At 41.7% G+C, this 25,011-nt stretch overlaps 1 protein-coding gene across 3 annotated transcripts; it reads right to left on the bottom strand.

Moving 5' to 3' along the window:
• Positions 1-351: 351 nt before the first annotated feature.
• On the bottom strand, positions 352-18,372 carry LOC147011578 (sialic acid-binding Ig-like lectin 15). 3 transcript variants are annotated; one of them, XR_015051678.1, is made up of 5 exons: positions 18,119-18,364; positions 17,451-17,891; positions 11,702-12,108; positions 2,261-2,301; positions 352-1,197 (listed from the first exon to the last, which is right to left on the bottom strand). XR_015051678.1 is itself a non-coding variant. In XM_085857065.1 (4 exons), the coding sequence occupies exons 1-4, from the start codon at positions 18,171-18,173 to the stop codon at positions 1,123-1,125; spliced, it is 612 nt and encodes a 203-aa protein (XP_085713191.1). In that variant the 5' UTR covers positions 18,174-18,372; the 3' UTR covers positions 352-1,122. The 3 variants fall into 3 exon arrangements, 2 of the variants coding, with proteins under 2 accessions (XP_085713191.1, XP_085713190.1); XM_085857065.1 differs by lacking the exon at positions 11,702-12,108 and having other exon boundaries at positions 18,119-18,372; XM_085857064.1 differs by lacking the exons at positions 352-1,197; positions 2,261-2,301 and adding an exon at positions 6,907-7,304 and having other exon boundaries at positions 18,119-18,367.
• Between the last annotated feature and the right edge of the window lie 6,639 nt (positions 18,373-25,011).

Here is a 25,011-nt window from a genome sequence, read left to right on the forward strand (position 1 = left end):
CTTCACCAACAAGATTAGTTCTTCATTATACGTCGTGATATTTTTTACTTGAATTGATTACCAATATATTAGAAATGATAAAGACTTCGACAATATGAACAGTTGCCTTTATTAGCCTTTTAAAATCGGAAATACCAAGTAAATATTCATGAACACGAAAAAATACATGGCTTAAGAGCAATCACAAATGGCACATCACAAGATATCAGTTTCTTGTTGAATAAAATGAAGAAATTAAAAAAAATATATATATATATATATATATATATATATATATATATATATATATATATATATATATATATATATATATATATATATATATATATATATATATATATATTGTGAGCAAACATTTAAAAATCAGCCTTTTATTAAAACAATTATTATTATAATTTATTTGGCAATTAATATAGAAGCAGTTAAACATTGTATTTGTGAATCTGAAAGCACAATTCTGCGATGGGCGAACATGGGATTAGAAGAATGATTAGCAAGATGTCGTCATCACGAAAACTAGAAATGAACCGAAGGAGAAGAGATTGTTTTGACTTCATAAAAACATATACTTTTAATTCATTTTCAAACGACAGTTTTCCTACTCCATATGATACTGTAAAGGCTTCTTAGCCCCTGTTGGACTTCATCCAAAATGAGGGCTTATGGATTTGGTCTTGCTTTTCATGTCCGTGCGTGCATATGTGCTGTGCGCATCTGCAACCATATCTCGGACATGTATGGACCGGTTTTATTTGTACTTGGCACAAAGACAACAAATGATGGTGTACATGTGCGCGTCATTTTGTTTCACGATGCGATCAAAGATGGCCGACTGGCGGCCATTTTAGCTGTTAAAAAACACCTGGTGTCAAACACATCCTCAACCATTTCTCAGACATGCAATGACCGATCGTGTTATTCAAGTATCACTATTTGAGGTCCATTTGTCAGAGGATAGTTCATGTTATTGTTCTAGGGAAGTGTGATAGACATTTGTGATGGGCAGACAGAGTGATGGGCATTTCACGAGTTCAGTTCAGGATCACTTTGAGATTGTACATGAAATAAATGAGTTGAAATAACAAATATTTGGAGATTAAGCATGTGGAGTGATAAAGGGATCTAAGTGAGAACCCTGTCGTACACCTGAGACTCTTCGGAAGTCTTTTCCAGCGCCATGTAAGTCTTCTCATTGTCCTATTCCACAGGCACAAGTGAAATCATTGTGAAATAATTTCAATCCGTCTCTTATTTTTTTGGACACCAGAATCTCATTTGTTATACGTTGATGTAATTATGGTACATACATGAAATGTACACGGTCGTGAAAGAATGAGAATGAGTTTGCAAAGGAATGATTGGAGTGAATTTTTTGGTTCAAAATAAGTTTTAAAAAATGAAGTAGATTAGCAAATAATTAATTAGTGATTGAACAATGTACAGTAAATTTTCATTAAAAGGAGCACCTGATAAGACAAATGCACACAACCTGAATGAAACAAAGCAAAAAATGCAAGGGGAAATCAGCGATGAAAAAGCAAAAGGAACAATTCAACCAACAACTAAGAAAGGATAAGAGGCAAGGGAGAGGGGTGAAAAAATCACAATAACCTGGAAAAAGGGAGTGCTTGGGAATGGGGTAATTTGTGGTAGAAGATATCATGGGTATGGATAGAGGATGACCTGAGGCCAGGGAGAACAGCTGTCTTGAATCCCTTGAGGGAAGAATGGAACTGACCAGATGAGGGACGTCGGTTCCCCAGGTGCGAGAAAAGGGGAAGAATTTAGTGGAGGTGAGCAATGAGTCTGGATTTTAGGAGTTTAACAAGAAGAGAGTGGGGGGCCGAGATGCAAGGGGAGAAGTGAGGGACCTGGACACAGTAGGAGAATAAAGGAGCTGTGACGCAGGGGGAGAATGAAAGAGCCATGCTGCAGAGGGAGAAGGTAGGGGCCTGGACACGGTGGGAGAATAAAGGAGCCAGGACGCAGGGGGAGAAGTGAGGGGCTGGACATTCATCGTTTCCCTGCTACTCAAATATAACTGGTCCTGCTTCTCAGTCAAAACATTGTCTCAGTGCTGCTGGACCTGGATTTGAAAAGGTTTTATGGAAATAAACAAACCAGTAAATAACTTAGTTATTAAATAAATTCATAACACAATAATGCTTAGGTACACCGTTGGGCCAAACAATCCATGAACACCTGCATTTTTCCAAAGGAGAATCTACTGCAGAATGAAAACACTTAAATATGGACTTACTTGGCCTTCACTGCGAGAGCTCTCGGAATGGTTTGAGCAGCCTGAGAAACAAACAAATTATTTGTTAAAAATATTGTTATAATGTATATATCATATTTCATGTAAAATAATCTTATATATTATTTCTGAGTTTGTGGTTTCGTGTCGCGCTATCTTCGACTTTGTTCTGCGCTCGAGTAACGTGATATTCGGCTTACATTATCTCAAACAGCATATGAGGTGCATGGTACAAAAAAAGTAAATAAAATGGTTCTGAAACAGTGAAATCGTGTTCCACTTACTGCAGTAAAGTAAAATTACTACTGATACTCTGCATCAGTTCCTTTCTCAAACACACCCACCCCGACATGTCGCGCAGAGCGCGGGTTATGCTAGTTATATTTATATTTGAATATTTGGAATCGGTTTCAATTGTATTCAATAATAAGGGTCAGTAAAGTTATTTTTTAAACACCATCTCAACTAAGGAAAATATCTTTGTGAAGAAGATGAATATTCTAGAGTCAGCTATGATGACTTCAGGTTATTAATCGAAGGAAAAGAAAAACTTTGCAGAGTGAGAATATTTTAGATTCCAAGACGTCGGCTTGTGTAAATGAGGTGAGAGAGAATAATACGGCAATGTAGAAGCAGTTTGGGTGTGGGGGATGGGGAGGGGGAAAAATTGGACACAGGAAGCAATGGAAAAGAGGGAGAGAGCTGAGAGAGAGAGAGAGAGAGAGAGAGAGAGAGAGAGAGAGAGAGAGAGAGAGAGAGAGAGAGAGAGAGAGAGAGAGAGAGAGAGAGAGAGATGCAACTGTTGTCTGGTCCTAACATTGGGATAGTGGAACGATATCGCAATGTATATTGTGGGCAGATTGTAAGGGGTGGTTGAAACCTAACACAAATTTTAATGGACAAGTTGATGACAAATATAGAGTACAAATTAAAAATTTGATTAGTTCATGTGGTTTTGTGCATTGCTAATGTGAGAATCAATATAAGCACTTTAACGATGCACAAAACAACATTAAGTTGCATTATTCGGATCAGGATATCAGCATAACAAGTATAAATATAGGGCGTTTCAAAAAGATCAATACAACTTTGACTTCCTGTCATTTCTTTGTTTTTTAACCGATACCGTTTTCCTTTTTTGGGTTTGGTGATGTTATCGTGGTATTTCTTCCCTGGGATTTCGAGCTCCGTAGATCAATTATGCTATTGACAGTGAAGCAGAATACAGAAGTGGTAGCTCTGTGCTATGAGACTAAATCATACGTAGACACCCACTAGAAAATGTGGTTATGGTTGTTATGGCACCGTTTAAGTGGAAATGGGCCTCATCACTGACTCAGATCAGGTTGATCCAGTCAAAATTATTTCAATCTTTCTGAAACACCCTGTATGTGACTTTCAAAATGACAATCTGTCTCAGCATGCTTGCTGCGCATGTGCAGAAACCCCAAGCAACAGTGGTCATTGGGACAGGGAATATATATTGTGAATTCCAGATAAGGAAAATTACCTAAAAATAAAATAATCTGAAAATACTTGGAAAAAAGAAATCTGCCAGAAGGAGTGTGCCTCTGCACAACGAAAGGTTTGGAGAACTTTCTGAGCAACTCGCCAAAAAATTTAATATGTTGCAGCCCATACTGCAAAAACTCCCGAGGATGTGGGCCTGTGCAAGGCCTGTGGATGGGCTGTGGACCGACGCTTTCTACCTGACCTTTCAGATCATCCCTGTCAGTGAGTGGACTTTGAACCATACAGGATTACCTCATGTGAACATAACAGTTTCAGTGATTTATTTAATGGGCATCTGCAATTGGATAGACAATAGCGTCATTACCAGCATTCAGGGAGACTTCCCTGAGGGAGATACTGTATCTAGTGTGGGTGCTTCCAAATACCACAGTGTTGGATTGTCGTCAGCACTGCGCGATTCTCGACCACACAACAGACACTAATAGCTCCACCGCATCTCACCGGGAACGTCCCAGGTGAGTGTCCAGAATTGTTGCAACCCCCATCCAGTTGACAGACCACGGCAAGACCCAAATCAACGAGGAGCAGTCACCTGAAGGGTGATCCGTGAGTTAGGTTCAGGTCCCGGATGTGCATTTTGGCTCATGAAGAAGCCCGTGGGTGGCAGATAAAGTCCACTGCCATCCGAAATTCAGACTGCACTCGGAGCATGTTCAGGGCCAGAGTGCCGTCTCAGGGAGCATGCCCCTATGTTAAGTCAGGAGCTCCGAGCCGTGCCGAAGCTAGTAGGCATCTGAGCCAGTTTCCGGTCCCGGAGTCTGGCAGGGCGTGGCTAGGGCCACTGTGGCCCAATAGAGGAGCAGGATTTGGGCCACAGCACGTGGCTTTCCGGTTCTCGCCCCATTCTTTGCCTGGGGCTTACAATAGGGGGTAGCGCGGAGCTGTTAGAGCCTCTTCCTCAGATCATTATTTGTGGGTGATTGCCATCCAGAGCACGCTTCTTCTAAAGGGCTTCTTCGTGATCCGATCCAAGTGCGATTGCCTTCCTTTGAGACTCCCTGCTGTGCTGTTGCGCCACCCCCGCGAAGCCATACAGACCAGTGTGGAGCGCACGTTGCCACGAGCCCCGGTGAATATATAGGCAGGAGATAACGCGCCATATCACGAGTCGGGAATGCTCAGGCAGAGCGTCCCATGGAAGTACACACTATACTCGTATGTGCAGACCTTTACATGGCTAGGTTAGGGATCTTCCTTCTAATGCATCTATTCTCCTCTCTCTTTATTCACCCCTCTATCTCATCTTCTGTGGACACACAAAGAAGAACGTTCCTAACTTACATTCCCATTTCCCCCTGGCATGACACCACATCCCTCACGTCGCCTACGTAGCACCTCCTCACTCCCACACCTTAGACACCAGTATCTTTCCAACTACCCCTCCCTAAGCAGCTTGGGCCATGTTGGTCAGCCAACTGCACCAGGTATTTGGAGGGTGCTCAACCTCACCTTTCTCTTTCTCTCTTGGCTCTTTAACTTTCTGTGGATATGCGTGTGTGCGTGTGCGTGTGTGTGCACCTGTCCTAGATTAAGTAAGATTGTAGAAGATAGTCGGACAATCCTGCTCTCTGGCTTCTTATGTAAGTTGCCTTTTGCCGCACCCCACAAATTCTTTGCCATCCCCGGCTGTACATAAAAATAAACCCCATTCACTGTGTCACATGCTTTTCCTTGCTTGGTTGTAAATAAATGTGTTGTACAGAAATGTACCCAGCTCATTTTCATGTTTTCTTCCATTGGTCCAACATGGCCCGCACCCTAGTTTAGCCAGGACATTATTCCCCAATGATCGGTTTCCTAGCTTGGCTTGCTTGAAAGAAACGTGCTTGGCAGTTCTGCTCAGCTGCATCTGATCCGGTTTGAGCAAGTGCATACCGAGGGTGTGTTCCCCGGTAATTAGGTCACGTGACCTTTCGGTAAATGGTATTAATCAGACGGAGGACCCTACGTCACGTGGTCGATTTATTGGCGTTCGCTGTCGATTTGTGACCCGCCACGTCACAAAGTTATTCATGTGCGATGGCCTGCGATTTCGGCGAGTCGAGTGGGAACCCGAGGTAATTCACCCATCGTGGTCTTCACCCTGACCCCACAACAATATTATATTATATTTTCTTATATTAGAGGAAATACGATATCTCCCATATTTTCGTGGGTCGAATTTGCATTCAGGAACAGAACAATTATGGTTAGGAATTTTGAAATTCCCATTCTTTCATCTAAATGCTGAAAATTACATTTAAAAGATTATTTAAATTACAGATTTCACACTCGTGATGGGAGGTTGAAAGTGCACAGAAAGCAGAACCAAGTTACTCTTCTCAAAGAATTCTCAATTCCTCTTGTGGAGTTGAAGCATTTATTTAATACATATGCAAATGGAAATCAGAGGAAATTCAATAACACAAGCAGCAACACGCTGTGTCCTCTGATCAAACCTGAACATGGATCTTGAGTTTCTTTGATAATAAGCAAAGGTGGAGAGGGTGAGATTATTGGATGATATCTGGTGATTTTTTAAAAAAGGCAGCTGCTAAGGCTTGAATTTTTGGGGTTGGGGAAGAGGTCACTCAAAAGCCTTTTATGCAGCAGCTATTCAGAGGTCAGATTGAATTCAAAGGCTGAAGAACAATTTACGTTCAGAAGGTGAGAATAATTCAAGCAGACATATGGATACCATCTCAGCACACGTTCCATTGATGCTCGAATCCAGCTTCCAGCCACACTTTCAGATGCCAGTATATAATTATTTATATCTGAGAATCCCTCAATATTAATAAGCTAAATAGAATAATAGATAATTCTATTCTACTGAATAAAGATTAAAGATTATTTGGAAGGCCAATCTGTTTTGGGGATGAGGGGTGTTTTACTTGGCAGGCTGGTAACCTTCAAATACAGTAAAGAAATACAAGGCCATTTAAAATGCAAATGTATATATATATATATATATATATATATATATATATATATATATATATATATATATATATATATATATATATATATATATATACATATACATATATATATATATATATATATATATATATATATATATATATATATATATATACATACTAGTAAAGGTGCCCATCTTCGACGGGTGTCACTGGCAACATATGATAAAAGACAGATAGCATGAATATATTTTAAACAATATATTATATCATTTTTATCCATTGATTTATGAGGATGTTCAATATCACTGTTAGGATCAAGGCTAGGGCTTGGACTTGGGGGGATGCTTGCAACAGAATTTTCATCAGAGGAGTCACTTGAGGAGTCTTCAAATTTCTTGTTATAATTGGCATCTGCCATCACGATCGAACTCTTACTTGTGAGACGGTTGAAGAAGTACTTTTACGGAGCGGTAGACTCAAGGCTCACTGAAGCACTGAAGGCTCGAAGGCTATTTCTGTCGGTTCAAATTTCAAGGATCAAGCGGCCATTGTTGTTCAATTCAAGTTGGGTTACCAGATTTTTATGTGCACGTGCTCAATCCCGCACCCACCTGGAAAAGACCCAAGAACACTGTCAGGACTGATCTCCACACTAAAACGATGATCATGATTTTGGGTTTAACCGTAACTGACCGGGCGATACTTTGTTGACAGTTGGTCCGGCTGGGCAGCGGGTATCGGTCGATGAAAATTTCAAAACGGCAACCATGTATAAAAAAGCAAAGAAATACTTTGTACTTAGTCAGAAAGTCATGGTTTTGTGAAGAAACTACGGCACATGGAAAGTGCAAATTCGTCAGGTATGAACTCAACTGTTTTCTCCCCAAATGGAGCGTGATTCTATAAGTCGCTCATCTTAGTGGTCCTCTAAAAAATGGGAAACATTTTTATTTCTTTTTTGTGCAATAATTCCTCCCATCTTGCAAATGGAGTTTTTGAACTGTTTAACTACCATAATCATCAAAACAAATTTTGAGGGGCCTCTTAAGGAAGACAATAATATCGTTACTATATATGTCAAAGCTTTTTTCATTTCATGCAGTTACAAAAATCTGATGGTGGAACAAAAAAAGGGGCATGCCGAAATATATATATATATATATATATATATATATATATATATATATATATATATATATATATATATATATATATATATATATGTACATGTATATATATATATATATATATATATATATATATATATATATATATATATATATATATATATATATATATATATATATATATATATATATATACATGTTCGAGCATATAAATGTAATAATCATGTTGTATTGGAATCAGACATTTCCCATTAAAGGGTGATATAATACATTGTGCTCGATGCTAAAAACTTTATTTTCAAGTTAATTATCAATCAAGCTTAATTGGCTACATTTTCCTTTTATCATTACACTTAAAACTATTCGGCTAATTTTGGAGAAATTAGCATCCACACTGCAAACACACACATACAGTACATTCGCAAAAAGCCTTGTTGGTATTCATACGTCATTTTGAAAGTCCCGTTTTGATACATTTTTATCTCACCTGGAACATAGTTCAGCTGAGGTATAAGCATGGCATGGTGTCCATCAGTGAGTCAGTCAGTCAATATGTAAACACTCGGATCTTCTTCTCCAAAACTGCACATATAATTTCGATGAAACTTGACCACATCTTTCATCACCCTAGTTGTACCAAAGTTTGTTCATGGCATTAAAAAAACAGGGTCTAAGGGAGTCTATGGGTGGGTCAAAGGGGTTCCAGGTTTGACCCACCCCCCCCCCCCAAAAAAGTAATTGATTAATTAAAAATTTATGTACCGGTATTTGATTTCTTTGCTGAAACTGCACACACAATTTCTTTGAAACATGACCACAAACTTCATCATCCATTATACGAATATGACCAATCCTATTTTGGGTTATGCGGGTGAGTACAGGGAACTGAGTGGAAAAGACATCTGAGCTGATTACGAGTGATATTCTAACAATCTCAATGGAGAGGATAATCAAATTGTGAGCAAACTCTGTTCAATCTGCACTTACCTCCTGTGTAATCAGTAGTTACATTGAAAATATATTACTACAAGCCCTTGAAGGGAAAACTCAGTGAAATATAATGCTAATTTACAAAGAAACAGAACACCTGATTCCTATGCCTATCCCTCATGATAGAGTGTATTCTCATGCAAATCCTAAATCTAAGCAAAAGCCGAAGGAGAAACCCAACGAGAAAGCAAAGCCTAACCCAATGTCTAACCAAAACCTAATGTAAATCCTAATCCAAATCTCATCTTCAGTCGAAGCAGAAATCTAACCACAACCCAAAGCCGAAGCCGAGGCCGAAGCTGAATACTAATCCTAATCCTTTTTTTCAGGTGATGCATAAATCAAGAAAATAAAAATCATAACCTAATCCAAGCCCTAACTCTAATCCGAATGTGAATCCTAATCCTATCGCTAACGTTAACCCAAAGTCGAAGCATAAACCTAACCATGGTTTTCACGGTTTTCATTCTCCATGACACAATCCCAAACAGATAAATCCTTTCCCTTTGTCAGACTCTTTCTTCTCTTCTTTCTTTACGTAATACTCAATGTGGGCGATTAATTTCCAAACTCACAGTGAAGTTGACAAAATTAAAAAAATAACACAGTGAGGTTGAGATATCCTGCGCACAGACAGACAGACCGACAAATAGACAGGGGTAAAAAATCTAAACTCTGTCCACCTTTGGTAGCGGAGCTAAAAAAAAATAATAAAAAAGAATTTATAGTATCCAGATCTTCACCAAAATCGAATCAATTTGTATCCAACCTGTCCAACAAATGTCATCCAGATCCATCCATAACTTTTTGAGATATCCTGCTCACACTCAAATAAACAGACAGACAAGTCGGTAGGTGGACATGAGTAGTCGCCTACCCAATAGAACCTGACATGATGGGCCCGTTCGATGGGGAATGACCTGAGGATTAAGCACAAGAAAATGCATGATTGCAGCTTCAACGGATAATGCTGCAGATTGTTTTTTTGTTAAAATACCCCCACATTTAGAGGTTTTTCGGCCGTTGCAAGGCAACGGAGGGGTCCATAGCAACGATTCTTTCTCACGCATAACTAGGACATACCATGAACCTAGCATACCAGTTTCATGTATATCTGACTCATAGTCTCTGAGATATAACGAACTTCGTTTTTTTTTTTTTTTCGACCAGGGTTCATTCAAAGTCTATCTTCTCCGAAAGTTTTCATAGCATCCGGCTGGAAATTTTTGACAATATGGCTGAATGTACTGCCCACAGTCGCTCGTGGCCCGGTTTTTGATTTTCGAAAAAATTAATTCTTTATGATTTTTCTAAAATTTCAAAGTCCCGTTGCTAGGCAACGATGGTGTCCATAGCAACTGTTCTCATTTGCACACAACTAAGTCATAGTATGAACCTACCAACCAAGTTTCATCGAAATCGCCATTGTATTAATTGAAATCGCCATTTTAAATACTGATAATTAGGGTAGAACAAATCTCAAAAAAAAATTAAACATTTTTTTTTCGACTACATCGACGACCCAAACATATCGACGGAAAACTGAGAATAAGGGTAGAACGAATTTCAAAGAAAATTAAAAAAAAAAAATTTCGACTGGATCGACTACCCAATAAATAGAGAGGGGTGAAAGCATAACCTCCGTCCACTCTCTGTGGTGCAGGTAATTACACATCGAAACACTTGAATGAGGCATATTGAAGCACAATTCGATCCATACAAGGACAGAGTGCTGATATTAAATGAGAAATGGTCGTTTTTTTCAATCCACTAATCATCCATCCTCACCACCTGCTATCTTATATTTGTTTTGATTGAATATATATCATTACAAAACTAGAACGGGCACTCGGTAGAGCGCATACCTTCGCCGCCGCAACTTTTTTCCGGCACATTTGAAAAACGTCATTTTAAAACGTCCATGACGTCACAACCGTCAGTCCGATTGATGTCAAATTTGGGGTGTAACCTCCTTGAAGGCAGTCCAACAAAATGGAATGATAAACACTGAAAAATTAAAAAGTTGAAAAATGACGTCATCTTTTGACGTCATTTTGACGCACTTCCGGGGACGTCACGTCCAATCGGGGACTACCATTCTGAAAGCTCGTAGTTCACTGAATGTTTTAACGTTGGTTTCATGTCAATAGCTCTATGAGATCTGAAGCTATGCCTACAAGTATATTTTGGCTTTGAGTGTGACCTTGACCTTGACTACAGATTTAATTGGCAAAACCTGTACATCAATAAACAGATATTTTGGTACTGATCCTAATGCTTGGATGTAAAATTTGAATGTAAAATATCAGGACATTTTAGCCACAATTGAAAAACGTCATGTTCAAACGTCAATGACGTCATAACGGTCAGTCCGATCGAAGTCAAATTTGGTGTGTGATGTCCTTAAGGTAAGTCCTACAAAACGGTATGATCAAAACTGATGAGATCGAAAATTGAAAATTTACGTCATCTTGTGACGTCATTTAGACACACTTCCGATGACGTTACGTCAAATCTGACACTACATATCCGAAAGGTATCTCGTCATGGAACAATATGGCGGTGGTTGCATGTCGATAGCTGTATTATGAAGGAAGTTATGCTCAAAAGAGTGTTTTTGACCTTTTCATGACCTTGACCTTTGACCCAATCGCTCCCAAAATCTAATCAAATCGTCCTTGGATACTCACGAATCATCCCACCAAATTTCATGCAATTCGAATTAATGCTTTCTGAGTTATGCGAATAACAAACAAACACACATATTCACAAATAAATAAATACACAGCGACCAAAACATAACCTTTCGCAGAATGCGAAGGTAGTGAATACCAAAACAAGGTGATGACAAAGAGGTTAAAAGAACAAAGGCTTTTGTTTGGAAGTCTCACCTTGTCTCACCTCTCCTGTTATGTCTCCACATGTAGACAAACACCGTAGTACCCATGATGATGATAAAAGCTGCAAACAGACCTCCAACAATGGACCATGGTACATCTCGAATTTTGAGAAATCCATTTGTGGATCACATTCCCCTCCACCCGACCGTACTTGTTCTCCACCAGGCAGGTGTACTTCCCTTCTCGATATTCTCCTGTGATGTTAAAGATACTGATGATGATCTGCAATCCAAAGTGGTCATTTGGTCTTAATATGATCTCAGTTCCTTTGATGGGAAGTCCCTTTGGGTTCAACCAGGTGATATTTGGTCCCGGCTTGGCCTCAGCTTCACAAACCACCCTCCAGAAATTATTGGAGTTCACAATCTCCTTTGAGATGTTCAGGATCTTTGGATGCACTGTGGGACCACACGTTCTTTTATAATCACTGAATCATCATTTTTACCGCTGAATACTGGGGTAAATCAAACTACCATATTACATGGTACAGTATAAACATGTGGGATCACAGGGATAAATAAAACGACCGTAGACCATGGGACAGTATAACCGCATGGGATCGCAGGGATAAATCAAACTACCATGTGTCATGGTACAGTACAGCAACTGTCATGATTCAACATCCCCATTCTTGGCTCTGAAGAGATGGAAGCACAGCACTCCTTTATCTCAGTAATATCAGACGGAGAAACATCCAGGCGGCATGTAAATTTTCCCAGGCACTTGAATAGCTCAGATGGTAGTAACCAACCCTGTCCTAACTGGGCAAATGCTTTCTGGAATTTGACATTGCTTTGGAGAAACTTCAGAGCGCTGAGTTTTCCATGACCACCAAAAGCACGAATGTTATCGTAACCAGTGTATGCATGCATTCCGAGCAGAGCATCACATACGCCATGTCCAACTGCTCCGGCAACTTTGCTGATATCAATGAAACCGGTGCGAGTTTTTGATCCTCACTTCACAAACATGTTGCAACCTCTGTTTCATGGAAAGCCAAACATAGTATGATGACTTCTGCGTCTTCAACAATGATAATAACTGAAGCTATGACAGATGAGACAGGCTTGGCATGAAGCAGAAGGTGAGTATCGGTTTCTTCTTGTTATGTTCGGAGGTCATATGAATCAAATACCTCATCGCGAGTAATCCTGGTGTACATACCTTCATAAGTAATGTACATCTCTTTGTCACCAAATCCCTGTCTCTTATGGGTTTCTTGCTACTGTTCTGTAATGAACTTTATGAGATTTGTTTGGTTGGCCCCACAAGAAAGAAGATGTCTCCACTGCTGAATCTTATGCCCAGGTATGATGTTGGTGAACTGGGTTTCCATGTATGACCCCCTCATGATTCTCTCAGAATGTATGATTGACAGTTGCTGGTATCTGTAATATATCAAACACTACATCAATACATTCAAAGCCATCAGACACTCTAAATACTGTCACGAACAATTGAACAGATAGTTCATCGAAAGTGAGACTTTCACCTTTCATTTTCTGAACGAGGTTCATCCCATCAATGATGCAAGTGGACGGACGTGACATATCTTCTGATGGGAATATATTTCTCTCTAATTTTATGGTTAATGCTGCTTTTTTTTGTCTTTTTCATTGTGCTGTCAGTTTGCAAGTGGTCAGGGCAGCGGCCCAAGTGGATGCTGGAGAATATCACTCATGTTCAGCTTTCTACGAGGGCCTACAAAGACCACAGGTGTCCAATTAGTTTTTGATCAGTTTTGAGAACCATTTCCTAGTTTGATGACAGGTTTCTTGATGCTGTCAAATCTCTTTAGTTGTATCATTGGTAATTGTCTGAAGAAATCATGTTCACCTTTCTCTAGCCTGCTTTCTTGGAATGCCCATATACACTTTGTCACCTTTCTTTTGTGCTGTGAAAAGGTAATTGGCAACTTCTGGTAGTGCAGTGGCTCCTGCAGAAATTCTAATGAGTTTGGAAGGATTGTTACAACATAGATTTGTCCAGTTAGTTTCTATGAGATAAACTAGTGACTGAACTGCATCATTTTATTTCTTTCCATCATGCAGTCTTGCTTTATCCTAAGGTACACAAATACAATTAGAAAGAGCAATCAGAGATTGCAGACCCTTGCCAGGACTTTTGTGTGTTGTATTTTGTGCGGTGAGTAAATGGAAGGATGGACTTAATGAAAGGTCATTGAAAGGACGAAATGATCTCGTCGTGAATGTGTAAAGGTCAAAATGGTCTGAAGGTCGAAATGAGTCAAAAGGGTCGAAATGGTCTTACAATGTCAAAGGGGTCTAAAGGGATGGGGGGGGTCTTAGGGCTCTTAAGGGTCTTCAGGGTCTTCGGCTTCTTAAAGGTCTGAAGGAATATAGGGGTCGAAAGTAATTAATACATATACTCACGTTCTGTACTGACAAATAAACGGACCCAAATGCAATACCCTCTCCTCTGGCGAGGGTAATATCAGTTTTGCTTGGTGTCCCAAGTGGTACCTCTTTTCCACCCGGCTCACGGATTATCAGTATGTGGAGTTAGAAGTAAAAACATTTCCTCATTAATTAGATCATTCGTCTTCATTTGTATTCAACACAAGGCTGCAGGGCACCATAATTGGCTAAGGGTGCGGCTGTGCCACTGATGCAGTGCCCGTTGCTGGTTCAGGCAGGAATTTGTAATTTGTTCAGGGTGCCAGTGATAGCTCACCTACTCTTTGCGAACGACACCATGGGATGTTTAATGTCAACCAACGAATGCTGGCAGACTGGATTCCGTTCTAACAACCATCCGATGGACAACACACATTGATAAATCAATCTGCCAGTGAAACACCAGAATGACAGTTTATACCTGGGTCGAGATTCAAACCGAGGGTAGACAGTTTATAAGTGAGTGTGTGTACCTCTAGATCATCCTTCTAATCCATCAGATCATAATTACAGCTCTTCACACCATAGGAACTTTTCATTTATCCTTTCATTTTGAAGTCGAGCTAGAACATAAACATTGGTGCAAGACCATGCAAACCCCCCCTCCCCTCTCCCTCTGACATCCCACACTGGAATCAGGTACCCCTCTGTCTGAAACATACTGCCCGTTGTCAACACCGATGAGTGATCTGTGAAAGGGGTCAATTAGTGTGAGCAAAGTGTCCAAGTCGAAGTCAAAGGAGATAAGTCAAAACAAGGTATCCTTCTCTCGGATGGAAGTTAAACTGGGTGTCACATCTGCTGGAATCCTCCACCCCTTCCTCTCCCCCTCCCATCTCCCCCTCCCATCTCCCCCTCCTGTCTCTACCCTCTCCCTCTCTCAACCCGCTGTCTGTGTCTGTCTGTCTGTCTGTCTGTCTCTCTCTCTCTCTCTCTCTCTCTCTCTCTCTCTCTCTCTCTCTCTCTCTCTCTCTCTCTCTCTCTCTCTCTCTCTCTCTCTCTCTCTCTCTCTCTCTCTCTCTCTCTCTCTCTCTCTCTCTCTCTCTCTCTCTCTCTCTCTCTCTCTCTCTCTCTCTCTCTCTCTCTCTCTCTCTCTCTCTCTCTCTCTCTCTCTCTCTCTCTCTCTCTCTCTCTCTCTCTCTCTCTCTCTCTCTCTCTCTCTCTCTCTCTCTCTCTCTCTCTCTCTCTCTCTCTCTCTCTCTCTCTCTCTCTCTCTCTCTCTCTCTCTCTCTCTCTCTCTCTCTCTCTCTCTCTCTCTCTCTCTCTCTCTCTCTCTCTCTCTCTCTCTCTCTCTCTCTCTCTCTCTCTCTCTCTCTCTCTCTCTCTCTCTCTCTCTCTCTCTCTCTCTCTCTCTCTCTCTCTCTCTCTCTCTCTCTCTCTCTCTCTCTCTCTCTCTCTCTCTCTCTCTCTCTCTCTCTCTCTCTCTCTCTCTCTCTCTCTCTCTCTCTCTCTCTCTCTCTCTCTCTCTCTCTCTCTCTCTCTCTCTCTCTCTCTCTCTCTCTCTCTCTCTCTCTCTCTCTCTCTCTCTCTCTCTCTCTCTCTCTCTCTCTCTCTCTCTCTCTCTCTCTCTCTCTCTCTCTCTCTCTCTCTCTCTCTCTCTCTCTCTCTCTCTCTCTCTCTCTCTCTCTCTCTCTCTCTCTCTCTCTCTCTCTCTCTCTCTCTATCTCTATCTCTCTATTAAGGTCAGTGAAGCAACGGGTTTTATTTGCTAGTTTGATAATAATTAGGGAATGTGTGTGTGTGTGATCAGGTCAGATTTTGATTTTTTTTTATGTCAGGTCAGGTCAGATTAGATCTGTGACTTGCGACAGGTGTGATGTAAACTTGGGTTAAAACTAAGATTGTAGCCTATGTTGATCTCTGTAAAGTGTTTGATTCAGTAAATCGGGATGCCCTCTCGAGGATTCTTGGTCTTCGTGGGGTCCCAAAAAAACTGATCAATCTGATGTGTGAACTGTACTCTGGTACTGAGATGTGGTGATACCATCTCTGAATTATTTCTAGTTGTTACTGGAGCTTTTTTCCAGGGGTGTGTTCTGGCCCCCACACTTTTCAGCACTTGTATGGACTGGATTCTGGGGAGGATGTTGGAGAGATCAAGCTGTGGTGCATCATTTTGGAATGTCAAGATCTCTGACATTGATTTCACAGATGATGGAGTATATGGAGAGTATATGATGTATATGGAGTATATATGGAGTATATATGATGGGAGAGTATAAGGAGTATATATGATGAGAGTATATTGAGTATATGATGATGGAGACTCGAGATATCCTTTTAGAGGCACTCGAGGTGCTGAATGAGGAGTCGGAGCCACTGGGATTATGGGTTTTCTGGGTCAAAACTAAGATCCAGGCTTTCAATGACATCTTGGATGCTGCTGTCCTGTCTGTGCCTGTTTGTGGTGAGGATGTTGAGGTCACAGAGAGATTCACTTACCATGGCAGTGATATTCATGTCTCTGCTGGCTGTGAGCCAGAGGTCAATAGACATCTCGGTCGGGCCTGGGGAATTATGGATTCACTGGATCATGGGGTGTGGTGCTGCCGGTACCTGTGCGGGAGGACGAAAGTCCATGTCTTCAGGTCCTTGGTGCTTCCAGTCATGCTCAATGGATGTGAGACTTGGACTCTGACCAGGGATCTGGAACAGAGACTTAACTCCTTTGGTAGCAGGTCTCTTCAGACAATCCTTGGCTATTGCTGGTCAGACGTTGTGTCCAATGAGTGGTTGCTGAGAGAGAGATTCAAATGAGATTTGTTAACTGCATCGTCTGTGAGCATCAGCTGCGGCTGTTTGGACATGTGGCTCGTTTTCCTGACGCTGATCCTGCTCACCAGATTCTCTCAGCGAGGGAGCCTCGTGAGTGGAGGAGGCCAATTGTCCGACCCTGTGCCTCATGGTTGCAGCAGGTTGATCAGCATCTCAGGGAGATGGGGATGGCCCAGGCATCTGCGTTGGGGATGGGCAGACAGAGGCCGCTGGAGTACCGGCAGAAAGTGGATGCAGCGACGCGCTGCTCTGGCGCATGCTCCCATACCTGACCTGACCTGACCTGTGTGATGTTATAAATTATATAATTTAAGGAATGTGTTTATTTTAGATGAGAAAATATAATATTCACAACCGAAACCGAGTACAGTTTTTCCATATTTTTGTTTTTATGTGGTTTAAATATCCAATAGTAATACGTTATTGAAACTTTTTACCCAAACTTATACTCATGTTCTCTGATTATGAATGTGAATCGTTCCAGTATATTAAAGCATAAAGTATTCGCCTCCAGTTTTTGCGATTTGCATTAAATAATATATACTCACCATAAACATGAAGCACAGTTCCTTTTCCCTTCCTCGCCTCAAATCCAGATTTTCTCCATTTTCCTCCATCATCACTCTCGTGAAAATTGAAGCGACAAGCATACGTGCCCTCATCCTCAACCCTCAGATTATTGATCTTCATCGACCACAATCGTTGTTCTGGTTTTTCCATTCTTTCCACTCTCCCTTCGAACAACTTCATCTTTTCAATTCCTCCCTCATCATAACCTGTTACAATTTCCCCATTCTTGTTGTGATATTTGAAAATAACAAAAGTAAGATCTTTCATCCTCCACGTGGTGTTGGTGTGATAAGTGAACGAGCAGGGAATGGTTACAGAACCTCCTCGTACCCCGATCACCCTCCGCTCCACACAAAGTTCCAAACGACTCAGTCCCTCTTCTTCAACTGTACAGTTACCCGTGTCCAGATACTGTGCTCCTGTTTGAAGAGATGCAAGAAAATATATCCCAATACCGTTACAATGGATCACCAGGTTCGTTATAAGTGACACAAACTTGATTGCTGTCATTTGTGACCATTTCGAGATGTAATCTTAACTGCAACATGTTGATGTATATTTATACAAAGCTCGTATCACATGCTTGAAGAAACAAACATTTAGAAGCCAACAAACTGAATGAACAAGGACAAACATGACCACTCACCAACCATGAGGAAGAAAATGAATATGGGGACACCACGGTAAATCACGAAGATCATTTTGTCTCCCGAACAGACCTGTGTGACCACACCTGGTTGGGATTACAATTGAAATTCATATCCAAGAATCAAAACCCAGGAAAAAGTTAGTTGTGGGTAGGTACCTTTGCTGAACCACAATGATGCAACCAAGATTCTTGTTTCAGATATTGTTTCTACTTTTGAGATGACTTCTCCCAGAACAGATTGTTGTCTTATCAGTAGCTGCCTTTCAGGAAGTCTGGATTTCCTCATTCTAGATCCTCATTATTATGTTTGCTTGGGAGATGCACCTGCTTCCAACTTTCATCACTGCTCCGTATTTCTGTAAAGGCCCGGTCACACCTTGACGTTTTAGCCAGCGATGGCAACGTATTAAAATGTATGCAAAACGTTGGCTTACTTTGAACTTTTGATGTTTTTTTTTAAGATTCGGACGTATTCATAGCGACTTGGTCTTATGTATAACACATTGGTAACGGACACAGAACGTTTCGTTGTGTTATCGATAACTTATACCAACGAATGCTGAACCTGTTGTCAGCCTACACAACCGATGCCCAACGATAGTCAAACTTAGGCATAGCGCGTTGCACGCATCGCCGACGATGTCATGACGTAGCCTATTAAAAGGCTGACGCACAACGATTCGAATCATAACTGCCGTAGAAATGGAAGTGACAACATCGCGGTCACACCTTGGCTATCTTGCCAGCGTATGCCGACCTAAGAAAAATGTGTCTAAAACGTTGGGGCACGTCAAATACGGTATGAGTAAGTTTGGTATACGTGAGTAGAACGCTAAAGTACGCTATCATACGTCGTAGTAAGTAGAGTACGTCAAGAAATTTTAAACATGTTCAAAATTTTACGACGTACTCGGCGTATGACACACGTTCCGCATGCGATGGGGATAAGTTTTACACACGATATGTGGATGCTTACACACGTCCACAAAGGCTACTTATCAGCTACTCATAAGTCGAAACACGTCGCGGTAATGTCTTTTTTACGCGAAACGTATTTCTAACTTATGTTTGACGTGCTTTGAACCAATTCTTTACGTAGTCCCAACACACATCGACGTATGTAGACGTATTCCAATGACGTCTTCCGGTCGACAAAAAAATAAATGAACGTGTTTCTAGCTTACAACTGCCATATAAAGACGTGTTCCCAGAGGTTTTGGGAATTGGTATATAAAAATGCTGCTCATAAAAGGGGAACCCAACAGTGTTTTCGAGTCCTTTTTGAGTCGATGTCCATGTCAGCAGTAACAGTATCAGTATCAGTATCAGTATTAGTATTAGTAGTAGTTTGTTCATGTTGGCACTAGTAGGTGAGTGTGAGGGGGAGGGTGTGGGTTATGATGGATCGTCCTTGTGTCCGCGTGTCCACGGGTAGGAGACATCTTTTCACCATTGTTCGAAGTTCTTCGCGGCTAATTTTTTATGGGGCTTTTTCAACAATGAACTATAGCGTGTTTTTACGATTTAGGTTTATTCATAACGGGTTGGACAAATGCACAATTAACTAATAATGTGCATAGAGCGCTTTGATTACTTATAGATACGATATACCAACGAATAATTATTGTGAAGCCGGCGTTCACAAACTATGCCCAACGATAGCCTAACTTATCCATATCATGCGGCAGTTTATCTTTGCCGGTGACGTGGGGTTTGCTATTCATAGGCTGCCACTCAACGATTTAAATGGCTGCATCTCCACAATTGAAAGTAGAAGCTTGCGCTCAACAATTGGATTTTTTTTACACTCAACGACTTTTAAACGGTACCACTCAGCTATTTTCATTGTTTACAATGAACGATTTAAATTGCTGTCACTCGCCTTTGTTTTTTGACGCTGGGGTTTTGAAATTTGAAGCGTTTCTTCTGAACGTGTTAAAACGCTCAAACTCGACTATTTTCAATAGACGCTGCCGATGGACAATTGGAATCATAGCCAAGCTAGACATCGAAGTGTGAACATCCTCGTCATGCCGAAGAAAAGTTTGAAGAATGCTGCAAATAAGTGTCCTGGCCGTGGCCGTGGACGCTGACGCAAGGACGATTCATTATACCGTCGTCTTTCAGCCTATGAGTAACTTAAAAGTAACGTCTGTCGATGTGTGGCAACGATCGCGTAACGTGCCAACAACACGTTAATCATAGGTTAGAAATAAGTTTCGGGTACGCTAAACATTACCTCGGCATGTCTCAACTTATGATTAACTTACAAGTAGCATGTATTGACGTCTGTCAACGATCGCAGACCGTGCATACAACTTGTGGCCAGCGTAGCGGAACGTGTGAGTCATACGCCGACATACGTCGTGAAATTTCAAGCATGAAAAAATTTGAGGACAACCAAAAAGTACAACGTTTAAAGCCAGCGTCCAACGACGTATGGCAGTGTTTTTCAGCGTGCTCTCAATGTTATCAAAACTTACCCATAACGTATTCAACGTGTGCCAGCGTTTTAGAAAAAAAATTCAAAAATCGGCATACGTTGGCTAAAACGTCAAGGTGTGACCGGGCCTTAACATTCTTATTGTAGAATGTGTAAACTCCCTACAATAAGATTCACCATATATGGTACGTGTGTACATAAGAACCTCCAATAAATCGGTTTATGAGGATGTCTGATGGGAGTTCATGAGCACCTTCCTCCTTGTGGATGTAAACAGGTAAACATGAGTGAGTGAATCCAGAGTGATCTCCCAATCACGTGTGTATCAGAGTGATAGAAATGGCAGTCAATACCATGGGTACACAGACAGGCACGTACTGAGTCACATTCCTGTGTTGATACAGCTACATCTCTCTCCCTTTCTGGCTATAACCCTGCCTCACTCTCCTCCTCCCACTCTCCCTCCCCCTCCCCTCCACCTCCCATCCCCCTCCCACCCCCCTCCCACCCAAAGTTGGCAAAATTACCCTCCCCCCTCCCACCCACTCTAAGGTGCAGTGTTAATTAGCTAGGGAGTAAGAATAAGTTCCCCCAGTATGTGATTGTCCCCCTGTAACCTATTCCGAGGTTTGTGCATTTACAAGCGAGCCAAAAGTGCTGATCAGGCAGAAGCCCCACCTCCAAGGATGATGGCGGGCGAAGTCACACCCTCGAGGCTGATGATTTATGGGTGTGACATCAGTAACTAGCCAAACATGCTGAGTGGGCAGAGACCCTGCCTTCCTGGGTTTCATGCGAGTAAACCACACCCCGGAGGAGGAAACAGCTTTTCGGCGACGTCAGTCAGTCAGTCAGTCAGAGTTGAGTTGAGTGAAGGAACGCACGAGTGCGGAGGGAGGGACACATGTGGTAGAGAAAGAACGTAGTTATGAGATTGCCTGTAAGAACAGGGCTTTACGGCTGGCTTTCCTTCGATGCATGAAGATGAATGAACAATTATTGTATTCATGTTTAGGCGATTTGGCTTGCGTGGTGAACCAAGATGCTGGCCTTTGGCTGTTGGATGGGTCATGAGGAATGGACCCGGAGCCTCATGTATGTCAAATAGGGAGTCAATGACGACGATCGACGTACAAAGCAACTGCACGGGGTCTCTGAGCCTTGGTGTTGAATACCGCTCACAAATTGCCTGCCATACGTTTGTTCCTGCTGCGAGATTTTGCTTTGGTGCCATTTTGCATGCGTCTCCACGTGCATATAGAAGCACCTCGTTTCCAAGTTCCACAAAGACCATCGCTGAGTGAAGCTAAGTGCCAGAGTAAAGGAGGAGTTTTCTTTTATTTTGTTTCCCTTTGACTGTATTTAAGTCCACTAGTGCAGGCCCGTAGGTGCGTGCCCGTAGGTGCGTTCCAGTATGTGCAGCCTCGTTCCTTCGCTCTCGTAAACGACGAGTGGATTGGGGCATTGTTTCAATTAGATCGGACCAACCGTATCATAAATGGCCATAACTTGGAAAACACCTGGGAAACGTACTCAGGTCCCCAGCATCAATTGTGACGAAATATCATACGAAGAAGAAGAAGAATTGTGACTCCTGCTCTCTCAACCCCCCTCTCTCTCCCCCTCTCTTGCCCCCTCTCTCCCCCTCCTCTCTCGCCCTTTCTCTCGCCCCTCTCTCTCACCCCCTCTCTTGCCCCCCTTTCTCACCTCCTCTCTTGCCCCTCCTCTCTCCCCCCTCTTCTCTCGCCCCTCTCTCTCGCTCCTCTCTCTCGCTCCTCTCTCTCGCCCCTCTCTCTCACCCCCCTCTCCCTCCCCTCTCTCGCCCCCTCTCTCACCCCACTCTCTCGCCCCCTCTCTCCCTCCCCTCTCACCCCCTCTCTCCCTCCCCTCTCTCGCCCCCTCTCTCACCCCCTCTCTCCCCCTCTTCTCTTCCCCTCCTCTCTCGCCCCTCTCTCTGTAAATGTATTCACAAATGTCTACCAAGCACAACAATTAATTCAAACCTTGGGAGAAAACAGCTTTCAAACCCTTGGGAAACAGCTGTTTCCCTTGGAAAAATTCAAACCTTGGGATTAATTAATAATTTGAACAATTAGTTCAAACCTTGGGAAACACTTGGGAAACAGCTGAAACGGTTGAAAAACGATATCAAACCTTGAAAAGGCACATACTCAGGTCCCCAGCGTCAATTGTGACATCATACCAAACGAAGAAGAAGGGGAGAGGAGGGAGGAAGAAGCAGAATTGTGACGTCATTGTGCAAAAAAAACAATAAATAAATAAACATTAATTTTGACGTCATTCGTGATGTCATAGCATCGTGTCCTGTCATTGGTTGACAGACGTTATTGCTCATTATTCGTTGACAGACAATATGTGTCGTTATTGGTTGACAGACATTGGTCATTGTATCGCGTTATTCTTTTTATTACTGCCAATTACTGTGCTATTATTATTATTATTAATATGCTGTTATCATTATTCTGAGATATCTTTGGGAAAAAATGGCATGATAAGGTGATAAGGTGGAACGACACTTCAGCTGCGATATATACACCTTTCCAACACTGAAAAAAGCAATAAAATGGCCGTAACTTGGGAACTGCTCGTCCGATTAATATCAAACCTTGAAAAGGCACATCCGCGGATCCCCGGCAATATTCCTGCAAGTTTCAATCAGATCGTACCGGCGGTCGCAGACACACACACACGCACGCACACACACACACACACACACACACACACACACACACACACACACACACACACACACACACATACACACACACACACACACACACACACACACACACACACACACACACACACACACACACACACACACACACACACACTGCTGGAATTATAGATAGATGAGTAGAGGCAACTCAACTTACAGTTTCATTTACCTCATGTATATAATTATTACATTGATTATTGTCCTTTGTAAATATTTGTCTATTTTCATTAAATATGTTCACTTTAAGTTACTGTATCCATGTATTTGTCATGGGGTTTGAGTATATTTGAGTATATACCCCCCTTGTGCCGTCCTGGTGCAGTGCTTAACTGTTTTCCTCCGCGCACACATTAATCTCCAAGAGTCTCAGCTGCAGGCCTCCAAGGGAGAAGTTCGAACATATCGGGCTGGTGGTGTTAACCGCCCACCACCACAATTTCGGTTTGGGGGAATAATCTTGGTTGCCAGCGCCACGACAACATATGTGTGTGTATATATATATATATATATATATATATATATATATATATATATATATATATATATATATATATATATATATATATATATACATACACACACACACACACACACACACACACACACACACACACACACACACACACACACATCTTTTTTTTTACAACTCACTACAAAGGTCATCAGCAGTCTTCATGAAACAAACATTTTCCCCAGCAGGTGAGGCCTTGGAGGTGTTGTGGAAGTCTGAATACTCAATCTAACTCTTAATACTCAATGTCCACTCAAGGCAAAGTACAATTTAATCAGAGAATATTTATTACGCGTGATATCACGGAGAGAAGGGATATTAATGTAATACATACAATGGTCTCTGCTAAATTGTAGTTACAGGAATAATCTATATATAATGCCGAAAGGAAGGTGGGGGAAAGTTTAGGGGACCGAGGAGAAGAGCAGAGAACAACAGGAGGGGAGTTGGGTCATAACGACCCATATCTGACCTTGAGTGGGCCAGTTTAAAGGCCATAGATAGGGCCATAGATCTTTAGAAAGGCCTGTCAAGAGATGGCAGGTACATCAATTAGAAATCTAAGAACAGAGTGTGAGAAGGAGAGAGAAAGGGAGGGAGAGAGAGGAAAAGGGAGGGAAAGACAGGGAAGAACAACAGAACAGGAGAAAATAATATTGGGTGCATAGCAAGGCAAAGATGATTGGCATTAGGCCTTTAGCTAAGGAAGAGAAGGTACAAGTTACAATAAAATACGTTTGATTATAAGTTCCAATAAATGAGTTCCATTAAAATGAATACACGTCAGTAATTTAACAGGTGTATTAGTAATTGGCAGGTGTATTAATTAAATGAAACAGGTGCAATAGTAATGTAACTACAATTCGTATGCATTGAGTTAATTGATGGCCACATTTGAGCTGATTGATAATCCAACTACCATTGAAAAAGGAAATCTGCTTCAACACTCCCCCCTGTTTTGCCCTGCAGCGCAAAACAACACAAAATTATTGGTTTTAATAAATTGGGAATACATGTCAACGCACGAGTGCATTAATTCTTCTAGGCAGTCACTTCCAGCACACATCGTGGAGCCCAGTCCAGCATCGCCATCCCTATCCATCAGAGCAGGTGGTTTTAGGCAGGTGTCCAGCTGGGCCTGCTCGAGGCTCCAGTGGAAGTAGGCCCTTGGGCCATTTCAGTAGAGATCCACCACT

The sequence above is a fragment of the Eptatretus burgeri genome, chromosome 15 (genome assembly GCF_056783735.1).
Source record: "Eptatretus burgeri isolate ZD-2024b chromosome 15, Ebu_testis_v1, whole genome shotgun sequence".
NCBI lineage: Eukaryota > Metazoa > Chordata > Myxini > Myxiniformes > Myxinidae > Eptatretus > Eptatretus burgeri.

Excerpts from the sequence above, each read along its gene's own strand:
- LOC147011578 (XM_085857064.1), bottom strand. The coding sequence starts at position 18,173 with ATGATCTTCGTGATTTACCGTGGTGTCCCCATATTCATTTTCTTCCTC. Across the intron at positions 17,892-18,118 it reads CATTTTCTTCCTCATGGTTG|GAGCACAGTATCTGGACACG; the intron begins GTGAGTGGTCAT and ends CTCTTCAAACAG. Across the intron at positions 12,109-17,450 it reads AACTGTGCTTCATGTTTATG|TGCATCCAAAGATCCTGAAC; the intron begins GTGAGTATATAT and ends GTGGTCCCACAG.